This window comes from Oncorhynchus kisutch, linkage group LG27 (assembly GCF_002021735.2).
Source record: "Oncorhynchus kisutch isolate 150728-3 linkage group LG27, Okis_V2, whole genome shotgun sequence".
Taxonomy (NCBI): domain Eukaryota; kingdom Metazoa; phylum Chordata; class Actinopteri; order Salmoniformes; family Salmonidae; genus Oncorhynchus; species Oncorhynchus kisutch.
Window position 1 is genome coordinate 5,926,434 of NC_034200.2, and position 19,014 is coordinate 5,945,447.

The 19,014-nt window shown below is 42.7% G+C and overlaps 1 protein-coding gene across 2 annotated transcripts in view; it reads right to left on the bottom strand.

Moving 5' to 3' along the window:
* Positions 1 to 12,530: 12,530 nt before the first annotated feature.
* LOC109871470 (supervillin) overlaps positions 12,531 to 19,014 on the bottom strand; it is a 59,121-nt gene continuing 52,637 nt past the window's right edge. For both annotated transcript variants that reach the window (XM_031807314.1, XM_031807313.1), the window contains 7 exons: positions 18,766 to 18,973; positions 18,325 to 18,458; positions 18,017 to 18,172; positions 17,620 to 17,763; positions 17,160 to 17,281; positions 16,840 to 16,995; positions 12,531 to 14,931 (listed from right to left, as the gene is read on the bottom strand). In XM_031807314.1, the coding sequence (XP_031663174.1) occupies positions 14,845 to 14,931; positions 16,840 to 16,995; positions 17,160 to 17,281; positions 17,620 to 17,763; positions 18,017 to 18,172; positions 18,325 to 18,458; positions 18,766 to 18,973 (1,007 nt within the window). In that variant the 3' untranslated portion in view covers positions 12,531 to 14,844. The remainder of the gene's footprint in view (positions 14,932 to 16,839; positions 16,996 to 17,159; positions 17,282 to 17,619; positions 17,764 to 18,016; positions 18,173 to 18,324; positions 18,459 to 18,765; positions 18,974 to 19,014) is intronic.

A 19,014-nucleotide genomic window follows, 5' to 3' on the forward strand; every position in this document is an offset into this window, starting at 1 on the left:
CTTTGGGAATGACCAGTGAAATATACCTGCTGGAGTGCGTGCTACAGGTGGGTGTTGCTATCGTGACCAGTGAGCTGGGATAAGGCGGAGCTTTACCTAGCAAAGACATATAGATGACCTGGAGCCAGTGGGTCTGGCGACGAATATAGTGTGAGGGCCAGTGGTATATCAAATGTATTTTTATCAATAAAGCCCTTCTTACATAGGCTGATATCTTACACCCAGGCTAAAACCCCAAACAGCAAGCAATGCAGGTGTAGAAGCATGGGGCTTTGGTTACAAAATGGATGGAACTGTGATAGACTGCATCCAGTTTGCTGAGTAGAGTGTTGGAGGCTATTTTGTAAATGACATCGCCGAAGTCGAGAATCGGTAGGATAGTCAGTTTTACGAGGGTATGTTTGGCAGCGTGAGTGAATGAGGCTTTTTTGCAAAATAGGAAGCGGATTCTAGATTTCATTTTGGATTGGAGAGGTTTGTGAGTCTGGATGGAGAGTTTGCAGTCTAGCCAGACACCTAGGTATTTGTAGTTGTCCACATATCCTAAGTCAGAACCGTCCAGAGTAGTGATGCTAGTCGGGCGGGAAGGTGCGGGCAGCGATCGGTTGAAGAGCATGCATTTAGTTTTACTAGCATTTAAGAGCAGTTGGAGGCCACGGAAGGAGTGTTGTATGTCATTGAAGCTTGTTTGGAGGTTTGTTAACACAGTGTCCAAAGAGGGGCCAGATGTATACAGAATGTTGTCGTCTGCATAGAGGTGGATCAAGGAATCATCAGCAGCAAGAGCGACATCATTGATATATACAGACAAGAGAGTCGGCCCGAGAATTGAACCCTGTGGCACCCCCATAGAGACTGCCAGAGGTCCGGACAACAGGCCATCCGATTTGACACACTGAACTTTATCTGAGAAGTAGTTGGTGAACCAGGCGAGACAGTCATTTGAGAGACCAAGGCTATTGAGTCTGCCGATAAGAATGTGGTGATTGACAGAGTCGAAAGCCTTTGCCAGGTCGATGAAGACGGCTGCACAGTACTGTCTTTTATCAATGGCGGTTATAATATCGTTTAGGACCTTGAGCGTGGCTGAGGTGCACCCATGACCAGCTCGGAAACCAGATTGCATAGTGGAGAAGGTATGGTGTGATTCAAAATGGTCAGTGATCTGTTTTTTAACTTGGCTTTCGAAGACTTTAGAAAGGCAGGGCAGGATAGATATAGGTCTGTAACAGTTTGGGTCTAGAGTGTCTCCTCCTTTGAAGAGGGGGATGACTGCAGCAGCATTCCAATCTTAGGGGATCTCAGACGATAGGAAAGATAGGTTGAACAGGTTGAATAGGGATTGCAACAATTGTGGTGGATAATTTTAGAAAGTACTAGAAAGTAATTTTTGAAAGTACTGCTAAAGGTTATAAGAACTGGTCGTCTAGTGCGTTGGGAACAGAGAGGAAAATGAGCAGATTTCTGGGCGTGGTAGAACAGATTCACATATATTTGTTTATGCCACACAAACTACCAAAATTACAGGTTAAGAATGGACAGAGAGATATTCCTGGAATGTGTTCATCTCATCATATTTCTTCAATGTCAAATCGGTGTCTTGTTTGTAACTGTCACGAATATCACCGAAAGTGGCTCCCCCTTCCCAATCGGACGGCGCTCGGCGGTCGTCGTCGCCGGTCTACTAGCTGTCTAATTGTTTTCACCTGTTCCTTGTTGGGGTTTTTGGGTTGGGGTATTTAAGTTCGGTTAGCCCGCCTATGTTTGTGGGGGCTTGTTACTGTTTATGTTAGAGGTGTACTCTGATTATTGTTGGGTTTTCGCTGTCCGGTATTACCAGTTGCACTTGGGTTTGGTATGTTACGCCTGTGTTCGGCATCACCCATTGTACGTGTTCCTGTTTTGGACATTAAAGCGTTTTTTCCCAGATACTTCTGCTCTCTGCGCCTGACTCCACACCCATCCTCTTCGAGCGTTACAGTAACGAAACTGTCTCTGTTTACAAATCATTACATCTGAGACGTCATTCCGGGAATCTGAGCATTGTACTTTCAAAAGTTAGACAGAGTAGGCTGTCTAACTGTCAAAAGGCAGAGTAGGTTTACCAACTTAGAAAAATGTATGATTTAACTGCAGGCTATGCTTCTTCTGTGGCTTAACCCAACGGGAGAGGGTCACAAGTGTTTCCATAAAGGCTGTCTGGGTTTAAACATCTTCTATTGTCTTCTAGCTTAATCAATTGATAGTGAGAATAAGATTACTTACCAAGCTTCTCAAATCTGGCTTATTGTGAGGTCAATAACTACATCATGGGCAAGAAACATATTGTTTTTGATCAAATCAATTATAGTAGTAGGAAGCTATCAAAGTTGACCTCTGGTCCTCCTTCTCATCTTTAAGTTCTCCTCAAACTGAACAGAACATGGGCTATAGGCTAGTCCGCATGCAGTTATTTTCGGAAGAAGCCTTTGACTCTCCTCCTGAACTGCCACAGTAGGATTGCACAGCACAGCCATTGGTTAGGCAGCACACAAAAACGGTTTCGATCAGCAAGTGCGGAGTAGGCCAATTTAGACCCCCCCAGCAGACCCCCCCCCCCCCCCCCAGCAGCTATTTTTGAAATATTTATTTTCTTTGTGCTTCTTGAGCATGCACTTTGTAGCCTATAGGATATGAATCATTTGATTGAGACCACACAAAATAGCCTATAGGCGCACTTGATATTGCACGCCCAGCGGGAAATCAGAAATTCACAACATTGGGTCAGAAATGAGGGACGGCATCAGGCACACATCGATATATATATATATATATATATAGCCTAATAAGCAGGCAATTCTAAAACACTGAAAAATATTGACATTTCATCAATTACAAATTACATGACCCTCCCTTGTACTACATTAAAAAAAATATGAAACCCTCCGCTTGACTGAATTGAAAAAGCACGACCCTCCCCCATTTTCTTCCAGATACCCATTATGTAAATTCCAATCCATCCCTTACTCCGTCCCAATGTTGTGAATCTTCCAACCAGGATTTCTGGAAAACCTGGGAAAGGTACCAGAATTATGCAACCGTACTCAGGAGCAGGGTCAGAGTGGTGCACTGTGACCAACACCACAACCGAGTCAATCCCCTGAGGCAATCCAATCCTCTTCACACAGCTATTTGTCGGTATGGCATTTTATTCTCATACATAATTCACTTACACTCACTCTCACTCGGGCGTGGTGGGGTCTTTGAGAAAACGCTGGCTGCATTTCCTCTTTTCTCTCCATCACTTTGCTTGCAAATGACTCCAGTGTGGCGGTAAGATCTTTGGCAGCTGTAATGGAATAGACTCCCGGATGCATCACAAATGGCACCCTATTCCCTACATAATGCACAACTTTTGACCAGAGCCCTATGGGCCCTTGTCAAAAGTAGGCAGCATCCCAGAGAGCATCCTTCTAGGCAGCATCCCAGAGAGGGTGGAACGCTTCAAGTTCTCTGCGTACACATCACTAACAATCTGAAATGGTCTACCAACACAGACAATGTGGTGAAGAAGGCACAACAGCGCCTCTTCAACCTCAGGGGGCAGACGAAGTTCAGCTTGGCCCCTAAGACCCTCACAAGCATTTACAGATGCACAATTGAGAGCATCCTGTCGGGCTGTATCACTGCCTGGTACGGCAACTGCACAGCCCGCAACCGCAGGGCTCTCCAGAGGGAGGTGCGGTCTGCCCAACGCATCACCGGGGGCACACTGCCTGCCCTCCAGGACACCTACAGCACCCGATGTCACAAGAAGGCCATAAAGATCATCATGGACATCAACCACGCGAGCCACGGCCTGTTCACCCCGCTTACCACCCATAAGGCAAGATCAGTACAGGTGCATCAAAGCATGGACGTAGAGACTGAAAAACAAGTCCATCAGACTGTTAAATAGCCATCACTAGCCGGCTACCACCCGGTTACTCAACCCTGCACCTTAGTAGCTGCTGCCCTATATACATAGACATTGAATGATGGAATAATAATGGAACACTAGTCACTTTAATAATGTTTACATATTATTTTACTAATTTCATGTATATGCTGTATTCTATTCTACTGTATTTTAGTAAATGTCACTCCGACATTGCTCAAATAGTTATATATTTCTTAATTCCATTCTTTTACTTTTAGATGTGTGCATTGTTGTGAATTGTTAGATACTACTGCACTGTTGGAGATAGGAACACAAGCATTTCGCTACATCTGCAATAACATGTGACCAATACAATTTGATTTGATTTGATATACATTTGAAGATGATTCCTGGGCTTTGATGGACAGTAAAAGGGTTGCAAAGGAAGTGAAGCTGATCAAGCATGGTGCACAAAGATCACTATCTCACAGTCAATCCATAGCCAACCATAAAAAATCACATACAGCAAGTTTTACCATCCTAAAGTGACTCTTCCCGTATAACAAAATACTATAGCGTATACTATGGTAGGAAAACTATAATTTACACTGTAGTGTTTTTGTCGACATTACAGTGAGTACTTTAGAATTGACTATATTATTTACAGTTTACTATAATATAAATACTGTAGCAAAAAAAGAGTAGTATAGTAATTACTGTAGTGTTTTTGAGGACTGTAGCATACTGTAGTATTTTCTGTAGTGTTTTGATATATGGGGGAGAGGAATGGGCAGGGTATATGCAAATTAAGTACTGTAGTAAAAAAGGTTTTTGCAGACTGTAGTGTTTTTGCAGATATTTCGGTAGTATTTACTACAGTGGCTTTTGTGAGGATAATAATGTGGTATTTACTATAGTAGTACAACACATGATCGAGGGACACTACAGTGTGTAGTATAGTATACTACATTTTACTTCAGACTTCTACAATAAGTATCTAGATAAACAGAATTGATATAGAACGTGGTTACAATGTTCTCAGGATATACAACATTCTAGACACGTTTTACGTTGCAAGAACATTTGTGTCTAGTTTTCTAAGAGTTAATCCATAAAAGTCTGTTGAATGGAAGTATGGAGGTAGTTTTGTGGCAACAAAAATAAGGGCTTAAATACTATGTATCCAAAAAACTAAAATATTTCCTATATCTCCTAGATATCGGACAGCAACTTCAAAACGTTATTCCTTATATTTATTCTTTTTTTGCCTTTCATGAATGTGTTTCTATGGGCTATAGTAATAAAGGCCAAATTGCATATTTGATCAAATCATTTATTTTGGGAGGGGTACCTAAAGGGTCCTAAAATTACAAATCAAATAGCTAAATGATCCATGGTCTGACCATCTTAAAACAATTCCATATGTTAAGGTCAGTAGAACCTCCCCAACCACTTCGACTTTTAGAGGTTTAACATAGTGTTTTCAACTTAGATAGTAGACACACTTGATTATATTTAGCATGTTAATTGATACAGTAATTATTAGTCAACATGTCCTTACCTGGGATATAATCTCACAACCTCTTGGTTCACAACATTCAGATCTTCCTGCTATTCCACCATGTCTGCATCCGTTATTTAATTTGACTATTTCTCATCGTTAATTTGATTAACTTATTTAAACAATTTCAGGGCTTTCTGTATAGTTATCTGTTGGTGGGGCATATTAACCTATATTAATGATACTCTTGAATCACCATGATCAATAAAAACAATTATTGAGTGTACTTTTAATATCCATTCACCCTATTCTTACACATATCAATTTTTTTCAGATCTACGCAAGTAGGGAGGAGGTGTCACGTCCTGACCTTAGTTCCTTTTTTATGTCTATATTTTAGTTTGGTCAGGGCGTGAGTTGGGGTGGGCATTCTATGAGTTGTTCTATGGTTTTGTATTTCTGTGTTTGGCCTGGTATGGTTCCCAATCAGAGGCAGCTGTTTATCGTTGTCTCTGATTGAGAACCATATATAGGCAGCCTGTTTTCCCACTATGATTTGTGCTTAGTTGTTTTCTGTCTTTGTATTAGTTACCAGACGGAACTGTTTCGGTTGTTCTTTTTGTATTGTAGTGTTCAATTTAATAAAACGACAAACACTTACCACGCTGCATATTGGTCCGATCCTTCCTACTCCTCCTCAGAAGAGGAGGAAAACCGTTACAGGAGGGGTTAGGGTTTCTTCTGGACAGGTCCGTACTATACTGGGCCAACAAGCAAACAGTATTACCTAGAGGCATCCCTTATTGGCACATTGGTTAGGGTGTTTGACATTTTTTTTTTTTTATGTTACCTTTATTTTACTAGGCAAGTCAGTTAAGAACAAATTCTTATTTTCAATGACGGCCTAGGAACAGTGGGTTAACTGCCTGTGCAGGGGCAGAACGACAGATTTGTACCTTGTCAGCTCGGGGGTTTGAACTTGCAACCTTCCGGTTACTAGTCCAACACTCTAACCGCTAGGCTATGCTGCCACATTGGTGCTGGTAGCCTGGGTTCAAGTCTCAAATTCTTAGCAACATATGTCAATGTCATTATTTGGTAACAGTTACAAGACACCAACAATATCTGATCTAATTCAAATTAGTTTTTCATTAAAAGATGAGAATCGGTAGAATTCTAGATAGCTGAGCATCTGAAAGCGACTTCTCTATCCTTTAGTTTTTTTTATTCACACCACATACCATGTAGAACAAACGTGTCTCTGATTAGGAATCACATCAGCTCTCGTTATTGTGTTATCTGTAACATTTGTTGCCGAAACTTGGCCCAGGTGGAAGTGTTGCTTCTTGGATGCCATATTCTCGTGTATATTTACAGTAGCATTTCTGTACTTTCTCACATTTGAAATCACAATATGTTAAAGGGGCTAGGAGGGGTTCTGAAAGACACTCATGGGGGTTTCCACTAAAAGTTGATCAGCAACAAGAAACTGGGACCTAAAAGACACCCACCATGAACACCCACTAAAAATGCCCAAGAGGCAAACAGAAAAACCCATATCAAACTTAAAGACAGGAAGTAAACCAAAAAGTGGAGCAAAACAAAAACAGGGAAGATCAGACAAAGGATTGTTTTTCAGAAATCTAAAGGTGTTAACCCTCCACATCTCTCAAGCCAAATGGAGCACTGGGCCAGCCACTCTTAAATATCTCCTGTGACAGCACAGGTGAAACACCTTCTGACTAACGAGATGATAAGCCAGCACAATATGAACATGGTGTCTACTGGCTGTCAACAATTAAATACTAGACAGAACGGCAACTTTTTAAAATAATGTATATATTATGTATCCTTGTAAAATTATAATTTTTACAATCTTTTTCTTATTTTTTCCCCTTTTTTGTACATAGTTTTCTTTAAATTGCTGCCTAAAACTGACGTTTTGAGAAACGGGTAAAATTAAGTATGTTTCTATAACTCTCATCCTCTTGGAACGAGCACAACCAAAACAAAACTCATCTCGAATAGAGCAAAACTTGCAGTCAAAACAAAATTTGTGCCAGGGCTACACACAGGCTTAACGCTACACACAGGCTTGACTGTCCACCATTGAACGACAATCAGTAACCAAGTTGTCCTTACCACGGACAGGTCTGATTTCAAGGGGAAACTCCTACAAAATGAGACTCCAGCAAAGGAGTCTGTGATTTGTGGAACGTGTCTTTTGCAGGACAACGAGGGGGTTATGATCAGTATAGATCACCAGAGGAGTAGAGTGCTGAAGAGCCAGCACCAAAGCAAGTCTCCTTCTCGATAGTCGAGTAGGGTTTTTGAGGCCAATATCTTTGAAAAGTATCCCACAGAGTGCTCAACATTGTTATCGTCTTTCTGTAGGAGCACGGCCCCTGCTCCTACATCGCTGGCATCGGTGTACAAGCAAATGGATGACGGAAATCCGGAGCAGCTAGCACCAGTGCAGAGACCAAAAGGGTCTTCGAATTTCGTAACCTGAACGGAAACAGATTATAGTCAGGAGTTACAAAAGCAGGCAACTCATTGGCGTGCTCAGTGGGATCTGCCAATATCCCTTCAGTAGATTGAACTTGCTAACTTTACATAGCAGCGCCAACGCGGCCCACACAATTGTCGACCCTTGGTAAAGGGTACGATTCCGACTTAGTTACGCCATTGAGTTTTTGAAAATTGGAAACAAACCGCAGAGACCCATCCGCCTTAGGTACTAATACACTGGGTGAACTCCACTGACATTTGCCATGTTGTGCAATGCTGTGCTCAAGCATGAATGCCACCTCACAACCAAGTTTCTTTGGGTTTTCAGGGTTCACTCAATAGGCATGTTTGATCGGGGCAGAGTCCACAATGTCAATGTCATGCTCTAGTACATTTCTCTGAGTTGGCACATCTGAGAATAAACCCTGATATTCTAAAAGCAGAAATGTTTCCTTTTTCCTCTGGAGATAAGCGTGCCAAAAATACTTAAAGGTTTTCTAGAATCTCTGAGTTACTCAGCCGTCCCACAGGCACAGGGAGTATTGGGCTTTCTTTGCTTTCTTGAGGAAGACTATAGACAATGGTGACAGCAGTGGCTACAGGCAGAACGTCACCGCAGGTTTCCACTGACTTCTTCGCTAGCGGGTGAAGTGTGGTTTCAACATGTTGACATGACATAGCCGGGTTTCTTGCGCTCCGGTGTAATCTAGATGACACATTTTTTTCATTATGGGGTAAAGGCTTGAAAAGCGAGCTTGCAACAGTGACCCCAGAATGGGCAAAAAAAAACAGGACGTGGTCACCCACATCAAAAGTGCGGCTTCGGGTTTAGCGCCTTCTCCAGATTCTTACTGGCAAACTCACAGGCTCGGTGCAATCTGTAGCGAAAAGTGCTTAACGTGGTCCAACAGATTTGTTTTGGTGTTGAACGTGTCGTCCTACCTCCTTCTCAGCAAGCTCAAAGGACCTCTAACATGACGTCCAAACACAAGCTAATTCGGACAAAAACCTGAGAGATTCCTGAACAACCTCCTGCACTGCAAACATCAAAAGAGGAACCCCTTCATCTCAATCTTTATAAAACTCAAAGCAGTAAGCTCTCAACATAGACTCTGGGTGGTAGGCACTAGAGGCAATGGGTAACGCCCAACTTTAGCAGCAATTGCTGAAATTGAAAACTTGGTCTGATTGCACTACTCAGATGTCCAAACATTAAAAATAATTTCACAAGGGCCTTAACAATACTGGGAGCTGTGATTTTCCTCAGTGGAATGGCCTCAGGGAAACGAGTGGCAGAACACATGATGGATAAGAGAAACTGGTTAACACTTTTATTTGGGCAAAGGAAAAACACAATCCACCAGAACCCTGCTGAAAGGTTAGTCAAAAGCAGGAATAGACTTCGAAGGTGCAACCAGTACAGCTTGGTTCGGTTTACCCGTCCACTGTGAAAACGCAACAGGATTTACAGTAAGCCACAGCATCCTATTTCAGACCAAAAGTTACTCAAGATACAGTCAGACAACTTGATGACTCCAAGATGGCTGGCCATACTACCATTGTGAGCCACCCTCAGTATCTCTTGTTGAAGTGTAACTGGGACAACAATTTGAGACACACTGGGCCAATCGTCATGCCCAGAAGTGGTGCGAGAATGCCATTTCCTCATCAGGACACCATCTCTGTCAAAGTAACCCGTACAAACGTCACCAAACAACTCCTCTGGATGAATCGCATCAAAAAGAGGGGAGAGGGAAAAATCTTTACTCTGTTCAGAAATCAGCTGCTTCCTAGACATCAAAGTGTCAACTATAGGGACCCTCTCTTTCTTCACTGGTTCTATTTACTCACTCACCTTTTAGTTTAAAGGAGAGGTCAACTCAGTACGTTTACCAAAATCAGGATCATAAATGTCTCAGATCGAATATTGTGGGATCGCTGACATCCTCAACACTAGACTTGCTCCCTGCGACTTTCTTAGACATAGCACGTGTTACGACACAAGCTGTGAACACTCTAGGGTACTTTTCTGATAACCCACCAGGTTCCTCTTCTCTGGGTTCCCAAAATCGTTTCCCAAAATGAATGAGACCCCCTTCACCAATAGGCTAGGCCTCACTCCAATGGAACCAGAAATAAGATCAGGCTCGAGTTCCACATTATACAAAGGAACTTCCATGCAAGACACAAACCAGTCTAAAACAAAGGGTTGATACATATCTGATCCAAAATCAACCAGAGGCATTATAGGCTGGAGTGCTCCCACAAGAAGAAACGGCTTCTTCTACTCAATTTTTCTGTTTCAATATAGGACACAGAGGCAATGTGTCCTTTCTCACGGTGGCAATGACAAACTCGCAGATACGAAAAAACTGTTTTCTGCCGATCCTTATCACTGTAGGCACTGTAGAAAAAGACAAAACTCATAGCACAGGTGTAGGTAACTTCTCAGGATTGCTTTTCAGTACTTTACCGAACAATTGTCTGTAGGCATCTGGGACCAAATCATAAGCCCAAAGGATAGGAGCTTTAACAGTGTCATAATCTGGAATCATAAAGTGGCTTATACTTTGAGCTTTTTCCACAAGAACACTTTGGAGGAGCAATGACCAAATATTTAGTGGCCATTTTAGGGATGTGGCAATCCGCTCAGAGTAAAATATACGGCCACCTCTTTTTCGTCGAAAGGTCAGTACAAGTTGGCTGTTCTGACCAAGATCAAACTATGTTGAGGGGTGCAGGACGGCCTGACTGGATTCAGTGTTTCCAGATCCAGCTATCTTAATCAAATGGCATGCTTACATTCCTGTTCTTGTTGTCAGTCTGCATGTTCTCTTTCCCTTTCCTTGTGCTGAAGCTCTAATTTCTGTTCCCATTTCACCTTCAGTTCTACCTCTCGCAGTTGTAAATCTATGGGGTGTACTCTACACACATTGTATCATACTCCTTCTCTGGAAGGATTTCCTCCAACAAAGCAGTATAGACTAACTGACTACTGCTTTCGAATAGTCATGTGCAACTTTGATGTCATTAAGCTTGGTAATGATGAACAGATTCACCTTCGTACATATATCTAGGGTTTTCCACAAATGCTACCAACTTAAATGATTCCAACAATCTTATAACCCCTTCGGGTGGAAGTCAGTGACACGAATGCATATTTTGAAAACTCATATCTGGGCACAGCAAAGCTTCAGAGTAGGTGATTAGAGCGACTGCCATACTCATGGGAAACAATATCCCAGACCAGACCCCCTTTTCTTACAAAAACAGGGAAGAGGATTGTTTTTCCCCAGAAATCAAATAGGGAGTTAGCCCTCCACATCTCTCCAGCCACCTAGAGCACTGGGCCAGCCAGTGTTAAATATCACCTTCGACAGCACAGGTGAAACACCTTCTGACTAACGAGATGACAAGCCAGCACAGGTGTAACACATACTAACTAACGAGGTAATGCCGATCAGTGCGCCCAACGTGCTAACTTCAACCTCAAAATATATTTGAAAAAACAAAGTCTGTAACAATCTAAAACAACTTGATAGGTGTAAGCAATAGGGTGAATGGACTTTAAAGTAAATCTCAGCTCTGTTAAAAGTACACTCAAGAAAATATTGGATTGATCATAGTATCATTAAAACCGGTTAATATGCTCCACCAACATTAGATAACCATACAGGAAGCTCTTAAATGGCTGAAATCCGTGCATAAAATCAATGATGAGTGAATAGTCAGATTAACTGATGGCATAGCAGGAAGATCGGAGTACTGTGAACCAAGAGGTTGTGACTTTGAATCCCAGGTGAGGAATGTTGAATAATAATTCCTGATTAATTGAACATTCACAATGTAATCATGTGTCAAATATGTAAATTGAAAACACTGTGTTCCCATGTGTTTGATGCCATTCCACTTGCTTAGTACCGGCCATTATTATGAGCTGTCCTCCCCCAGCAGCCTTCACTGGTGTAATAGTATTGGGACACACATTTTTTCAAAGTTCCCATTAAACGTGTCTAGAACATGGCAACCATGTAATGTGTATATTTGGTGGGATGTTGATGGAATATTTTCCTAAACCACATTCCTTGCACATAACAGGAAGATTCCAAAGAAAACGTTAGTTAAAGACCTAATGAGACTCTTAAGGGAACGATCACTAAAGTTGTGGGAACGTTAATAGTTAGCTGGGTCTACAGCCATGCACCAACTCAACTATTTCCTGCTCTCTCCCAACAATTAACCAACATAAATACAGCATATTAGTTGCTAGGTAGATAATGAATTAACACTTGTACAATTCACAACAACTAGTTCTCCATACCACTACACAGCAGTCACTAAGAAAACAACTATCTCTCGTACAATCTTAATATGCTTGGCAAATGTATACATGACACACAGAACTGGAAACGGTTCAGCACTTAAAAGGCCAGTGCAGTCAAAATGTGATTTTCATGTAAAAAAATATATATATTTCCACACTACGAGGACGAAATAACACTCTGAAATTGTGAAAGTGATAATAATGGTCTTTTAGTGTAAGAGATGAAAAAAATAAAAACACTTGGCAGTTCAGGTGTGTTGGAGTTTTTGTCCCATAGCATGACATCACAATCTGAATATTCTGACCAGTCATCTTTTATTTGCACATGTATCCTCCTACTTTGAAGGGGTAAGCAGGGTAGGCTCTAGACTAGACGATCTTATTCGCCAATCAGGGCTGTGTATGTAAATATATTTCAATTTCTATCAACATGCCCACACGATCAGGCTGTGCATTTATTTCAATGGCAAAAGGAGGCTCAGGGAAAAAAATTATAAAAAATATATTTGTAGTTATTTTCATAAAATAAACATACACAGGGATTTATTAGACATACAGAGATCATTTAAAAAAAAGACTGCATGGGACTTTAAGGGATGTTAGGACAAAGAGCACCATCTGCTGGGCATAAGACAAACCGCTACAAAGTCAAGCAAGTTTTAGAGTGAATCTCAATTGTATTTCCTAGGGAGAATCTGTTGGTTTTGCTCCAGAGGTGGCGAGGAGAGGGAACATGGAAACAAAAAAATGAGACTCTTGCATATCATCAGGCAAATTATGTTTACAGGGTTGGAATCCCAAAATAAAAGTGTAACGTGTTAGCTAGTTGTGCGAGACATTTTATATAAAAAAAAATGTTTTTAAATGTGTGCATGCTTTCCTCTTCTGAGAAAAAACAACAGCTGATACAAAGGGGATGTGGTGGATTTTACTTCACTTCTGCGCTAGGTCCTGGTAGGATTATTTTGTGCATCCTCTGCTGAACTAGGTAATAGAGGAGGGAAGCATACTCTCCTGTTCAACTACTAACGAATTGACACTCTCCTCTACCACTCGACCACATCGGTTTCCGGGTCACAGAGGAGAGGACGACGGAAGAGTCGAGGACAGACTGTTTCCCCAATTGAGAATCTCCCCTAGATTCCTTGCGTCCTCTCTTCGTCTCATCCTCCAATGTCTTTTCAGGAGAAGGTCAGAGCGGAGGAACCACAGATCTTCTACTCAAATGGGATTTTGGAAAAAGTGACGAGGAGGGAGAATGTGTGTATTCAAGAAAATACAATTGAGATTCACTCAAATGAATACAAACTAACAATCTATTTGGATTTGGGGATTTGTTGTTTATTTACTATTTATTTTATCACAAAGAAAGTCTTCGAAATGCAGACTAGAATTTCTGTATATAAACTGTACACAAAAGCAAGGCACTATACATTCAACATCCAAGTGTTTTTCACAAAGAATTCCATGCCTTTAAAAATACAACTGTTTGTCATTTCTCAGGTACCTGTAAAGGTTAGATGTCATTATGACAGCCCCAGGCAGGTACCATATTTGAGAACGCAAAACAAAAAAGGTACATACTTGGCATGTTTACACCTTTTGACAAGAAACAAAAACCCACTCCTACTGACAGATATTACACAGTACTTTCAAGTTGAATACATTGTCCTTCTAACATTTTTTTTTTTTTTTTTACATAAATACAAATTCTTCTAAATACTTCACAAACACACACACACACACACAACAGTTAAAACATCACACCCAGAGACCACATCAGTGTGTATGTCCATGGTATGAAACTCTGCCCTCCATTGTTCTTTTATCTGTTAAACCCTGATGAAGGCTACCAACCAATTTAAACCTGTTGGTTTATTTCAACAATAAACCAGCCTTTTTATCAACTTCCACTGTCCTTGAAGAGTTGCTGAATTTCCTCGTCACTTCATATGGCATGAGCGGTGTCATAATAAGTGGAGACTTGTAAGTACAGTTTGAAGCAGAGAGAGAAAGAGAGAGTGAGTGCAGGTCCTGCGTTGTACAGTACCTGATAAAGCCACTCGCATACAATGTGCTTAGCAGAATTTTCATTTTCCTACATAGTTACATAACTGAAAGGTAAAAACAATATGCTACATGACGCTAGCACACCTCAGCAGATCCTCCACCCCAGCCCCCCTCCCTCCCTGTGACCCACTCAAAGAAGCTGTCCCTGAGAGTGTGTTCAGCAGAGGAAACGGGTGAGGGGTGGATATCTCATAATAATGACTGGAATTGTAACAAACACTTGGAAACCATGAGTTTGATACCTTTCCAATGATTCCATTCAATTGAAATGATGAGCCCATCCACTGATTTTAAAGTACCACCAGCCACTACTGGGGTTCAGTCACACCACTGGGAAGGAAGTGCTGAGGGGGACAGCTTGGTGGCCTCCATGTCAACAGTCTCTGTGTCCTCTCTCTCTCCACAACCAACCTGATGAAGGCTAGGAGCCAAAAACACGTTGGTTATAACAATAAAGCAGCATTTCTATTAACTTCCACTGTCGTCCAAGACTTGCTGAATTTAATTTCTCTCCACACTCCTCATCAGCTTAGCTTTACACTAAAACAGTCCTTTGGCTTTCTTTAAGTTCACTTGCTTCCACCCTGGTAATCCTTCGTACTCCTCTCTCTTCATGTCCAATGCTTTCTGCATTGGGGAAAGAAACAGCTCCAATTATTACACTGAGTGAGAGAGGAAGAAACTCAATACGTCACCCGGGGTGGTCAATATATAGTCACATTGGCTGAATTCAAAACAATGTAATGTCAAATAATGAAACATCATTGATTATCATGCTCTGCCCTCAGCAAAGTTCAAAGTCAAATACGTTTTACAGAGAAGTACACACTTAGAAAAAAAGGATCTATTAGAAGTTACTAAAAGGGTTCTTCGGCTGTCCCCACAGGAAAACCCTTTTTAGTTCCAGCTAGATCCCTTTTGGGTTCCATGCAAAACCCTTTCCACAGAGGGTTCTACATGGAATCGAAAAGAGTTCCATCTGGAACCAAAAAGGGTTCTCCTATGGGGACAACCGAAGAACCCTTTTGGAACCCTTTTTTCCCAATACTGTAGTAAACCGCCTGAGCCCATGCTACAAAGACGTGAAGTGATCCACTGTTCTCCACCTTGCTGTGGAGAAAGAAAGAAAAGACCGGTGGAGTGGAGGGGTGCAGGTGGAGAAGGCAAGCAGGACAGCCCAGAGGAAGAGGGAAAAGAAGAGTGAACAAGCGTGGTCAGAGGTTATTACAGTGAGTGAAGATGCCGTGTGCTTGAAGACAAGTATAATCACCAGTGCTCATTCATCATAGTCTGCGTCATAAATAACTCACCTTACCTGAATCCCCTAGAACCCAGCCTGAAAGGTGAAAGGAGAAGTTAGCCTGGACTAAGAGTTTATTACAGCGCTATTAGACATGAAAGTAATGACGGTAAGATAATCACAAATTACATCAGTAGGTATCAACCATCTCAGGGTAGGAGTGCTGATCTAGGATCTCTGTCCATGTAATCTTATTCATTGTCATCTAAAAGGCTAAACTGATCCTAGATCACCACTCTGAAATGCTTGGTATCTGTGTCATTGGCATGCTACAGACCAAAGACCAAGCATCTCTCCGGGCCCTCTGTCCTCATTGTAACCATGGTCACACTATTTGAGGAGGGGAGTTGACGCCCAAGGAGATTTCCTGAGTACACAGAGTGAGCTCCGACACTGCAACCACTCTGTCCTCCTCCAGTGTGTGTTTGTGTGTGTGTGTGTGTGTGTGTTGAATTCTGTAAATAGAGATAAACACAAACGGAGAGGGCCTCTCTCTTGTTGAATGGTGGGAGGAAGAGGAGTGCACCCAGATTGAGGTAATGTGTGAAATGGAGGGTGACCTGACTGGGCCAGTCTGTCTCTCTCTCCATCGCCAATGGCATCCTATTCCCTATATGGTGCACTACTTTAGGCCAGGGCTCTGTCAAAAGTAGTGCACCGTAAAGGGAATAGGGTGCTATTTGGGATGCATACGCTGTCACTATCAGTACATGTACAGGACACAGTGTGACAGATACAGCTCTTATTCCAAGCCGCAGCTAGGAAGCAAGGTGCTGCTTCTCACATGTTCTGCTTTTCATCCATCACACAGCGGGGATCACACACACCTCACACGAACGCACGCACACACACACACACACACACACTCTGGTTTATGTTTAACATGGACATACTGCATGCATCAGATATCAACATGACTACAATGCATTGATTTCAACAAAACAACGTTTAGAAATATTTCCCAGACAAAGATTTAGCCTAGTCCTGGACAAAAAGCTTTCTCAATTAAGATGAGTTTTTTTAGTCTGGGACTAGGCCTACACCTTTGTCTGGGAAACCAGCCCATTTAGTCTTACTTTTCTCACAGGGTGTTGGTGCTGAATGGTGAGAGGGGTGGTCTCACCACATTGTGTATTTAATACAAACTGCAGCTGGACTCCTTTAATCTGTTAAAATCAACTATTTCAGAGAGGGTTTGCAGTTAGATAAATAAAAAACATTGAACTTAAACTCACTTCAAAGTCCTGGTCTGATAGGTAGATCTCCAGGCGGAGGGGGTCGACGCCCCCAGGTAGGGGACGTGCCAGCAGCTCAGCCAGGGGATAGGTGTTCTGGCACAGCCTGGCCAGCACATCTTCCACCAGGATGATCTGGTTACACACCTCCGCCTCCTGACACACACACACACACACACACGCACACACACTGTTATGGTCCCAAGAAAAAGGACATAAGAGCACTGCACATGTGTGTGTGTTTGTGTGTGTATGGCCAGAGTATGTGTGTGTAATGTACAAGGGGGCTGTCAGGTCACTGTGTGTGGCGTATAACCCACCCTCTCAGTGATCTCTGCGATGTCCTCTCTGTGCTCCCAGCTGGGAAACATGTTGGTAAATGTGAGAGGCTCCAGACCAGCATGGATCAGGTACGACTTCTGAGGCTTCTTCTCATTCTTCTCTATAGGTGGAAGTCAACCCATTTAGGATGCGGCCCCAATGGCACCCTATTCCCTATATAGTGTACTACTTTTGACCATAGCCCAGAGGACATCAAAACTAGGGCACTATTTACGGAATGGGATGCAATTTGGGACACACTTCGGTAACTAGAGAGACATGCCCTTAGTGAAAAGCTTTGCACGTTAACAGTACAACGAAACTCACTGGTCTTGAAAGATAAACACCATGTATGCCCTTCTTTAAATTTAACCAAGAGATACCAGAGGTCAGAGATGACATCATATTTAAAGTGTAATATCACACTGATGTCAAACAGATGACATCATCACATTCTACCTCTGCAGTACCGCAGCACCGTTTCCATGGCGCACTTCCTGTCCATGTCCCATCGTATCCTGGCGGAGCCGGGGCTCTCGCTGTCCCGGGGCCACCAGCCCTGCCACAGGTACACCTCATGGAAGTTATCCACCAGGAACAACGCTACAGCAAGAGAAAGTCATTTTAGATCAGCTATTTCCAATAGTAAGGCCACAGTGAGAGCAGAGGGACGGTTGATTCCTCAAGATGAATGTGGACCTAACTTTACGGTACTACTGGTGGGAACAATCAAACGAACAGGCTCTGACATTTGATTGCAAGTAAATCAACCTTAAACAGACCTAATCCCCTTCCAAGGCTGATATACAGTATTTGTGTTGTGTTGTATGGTACTGTATTGTATTTTAGGACTCACCAGGCTGGGAGGCTTGGTACAGGTCCTCCTGAAGGAAGGGCAGAGAGCTGACCAAGTCTGGAACTCTGGAGGGGTGGTAGAACTCTGTGGCTACAAACTCCCCTGAAGAACTGCTCAGCTGGAACAGCCGAGGGGTGAAGTTAAATTTACCCGGATCTGAAACAAACAAATAATAAGAGTAAGTCAGAAGTATGATGAATAACTGGAGCGCTCTTGTGAATGAGGAATTTCACTGCAATTGTGTGTGTGTGTGTGTGTGTGTGTGTGTGTGTGTGTGTGTGTGTGTGTGTAACAGTACTATACTGTACCTTGCAACATACAGTCGTAGGCCTTCCTGTCTTTCCTACCGACCGCATCCCAGAATCCAGTGGGCTCTGATCCCTCGTCACACTCGGTGATGGTCACCTTACTGCTGCTATGGAGCCCCGCCTCCAATGGACATCTAACAGACAACACGCGGTTCATATCCTCCACATACAATATACAGGTTGTCCCCCAAATTGCACTCTATTCCCCATATAAGTGCCCTATGGGCCCTTGTCAAAAGTAGTACACTATATTGGGCATAGGGTGCCATTTCGGACGCAAGCATCCCATATTACACATTTCATTATGCATTTCATGACCAGGGACAAGAGTTTTTCCTGGTCAACTACTTGGCATAGTAAATTATCAAGAAAAAGAATAGGACCTGGGCAAAAGTAGTGCACTATTTTGGCAATATGGTGCCATTTGAGGCGGAGACTCACTGTTCTTTGACCCTCTGTGCGGTGGTGAGGCCCACCAGGCGAGTGCGTTGCTGGGCCTTGCAGCCGTGCCACAGGTAAATGAGGGCCTTGTTGACATTCAGGAGGATCATGGAGCTCCTGGAGCGCAGGCTGCTGCAGTGACACACTACCTCCAGGAGGTGGCCCTCTACAGGGACATCCCCTCGCACGCAGTACAGACGCCAATCAGCTGGTAACAGACGGACACACACGGTCAGTATGATACATACA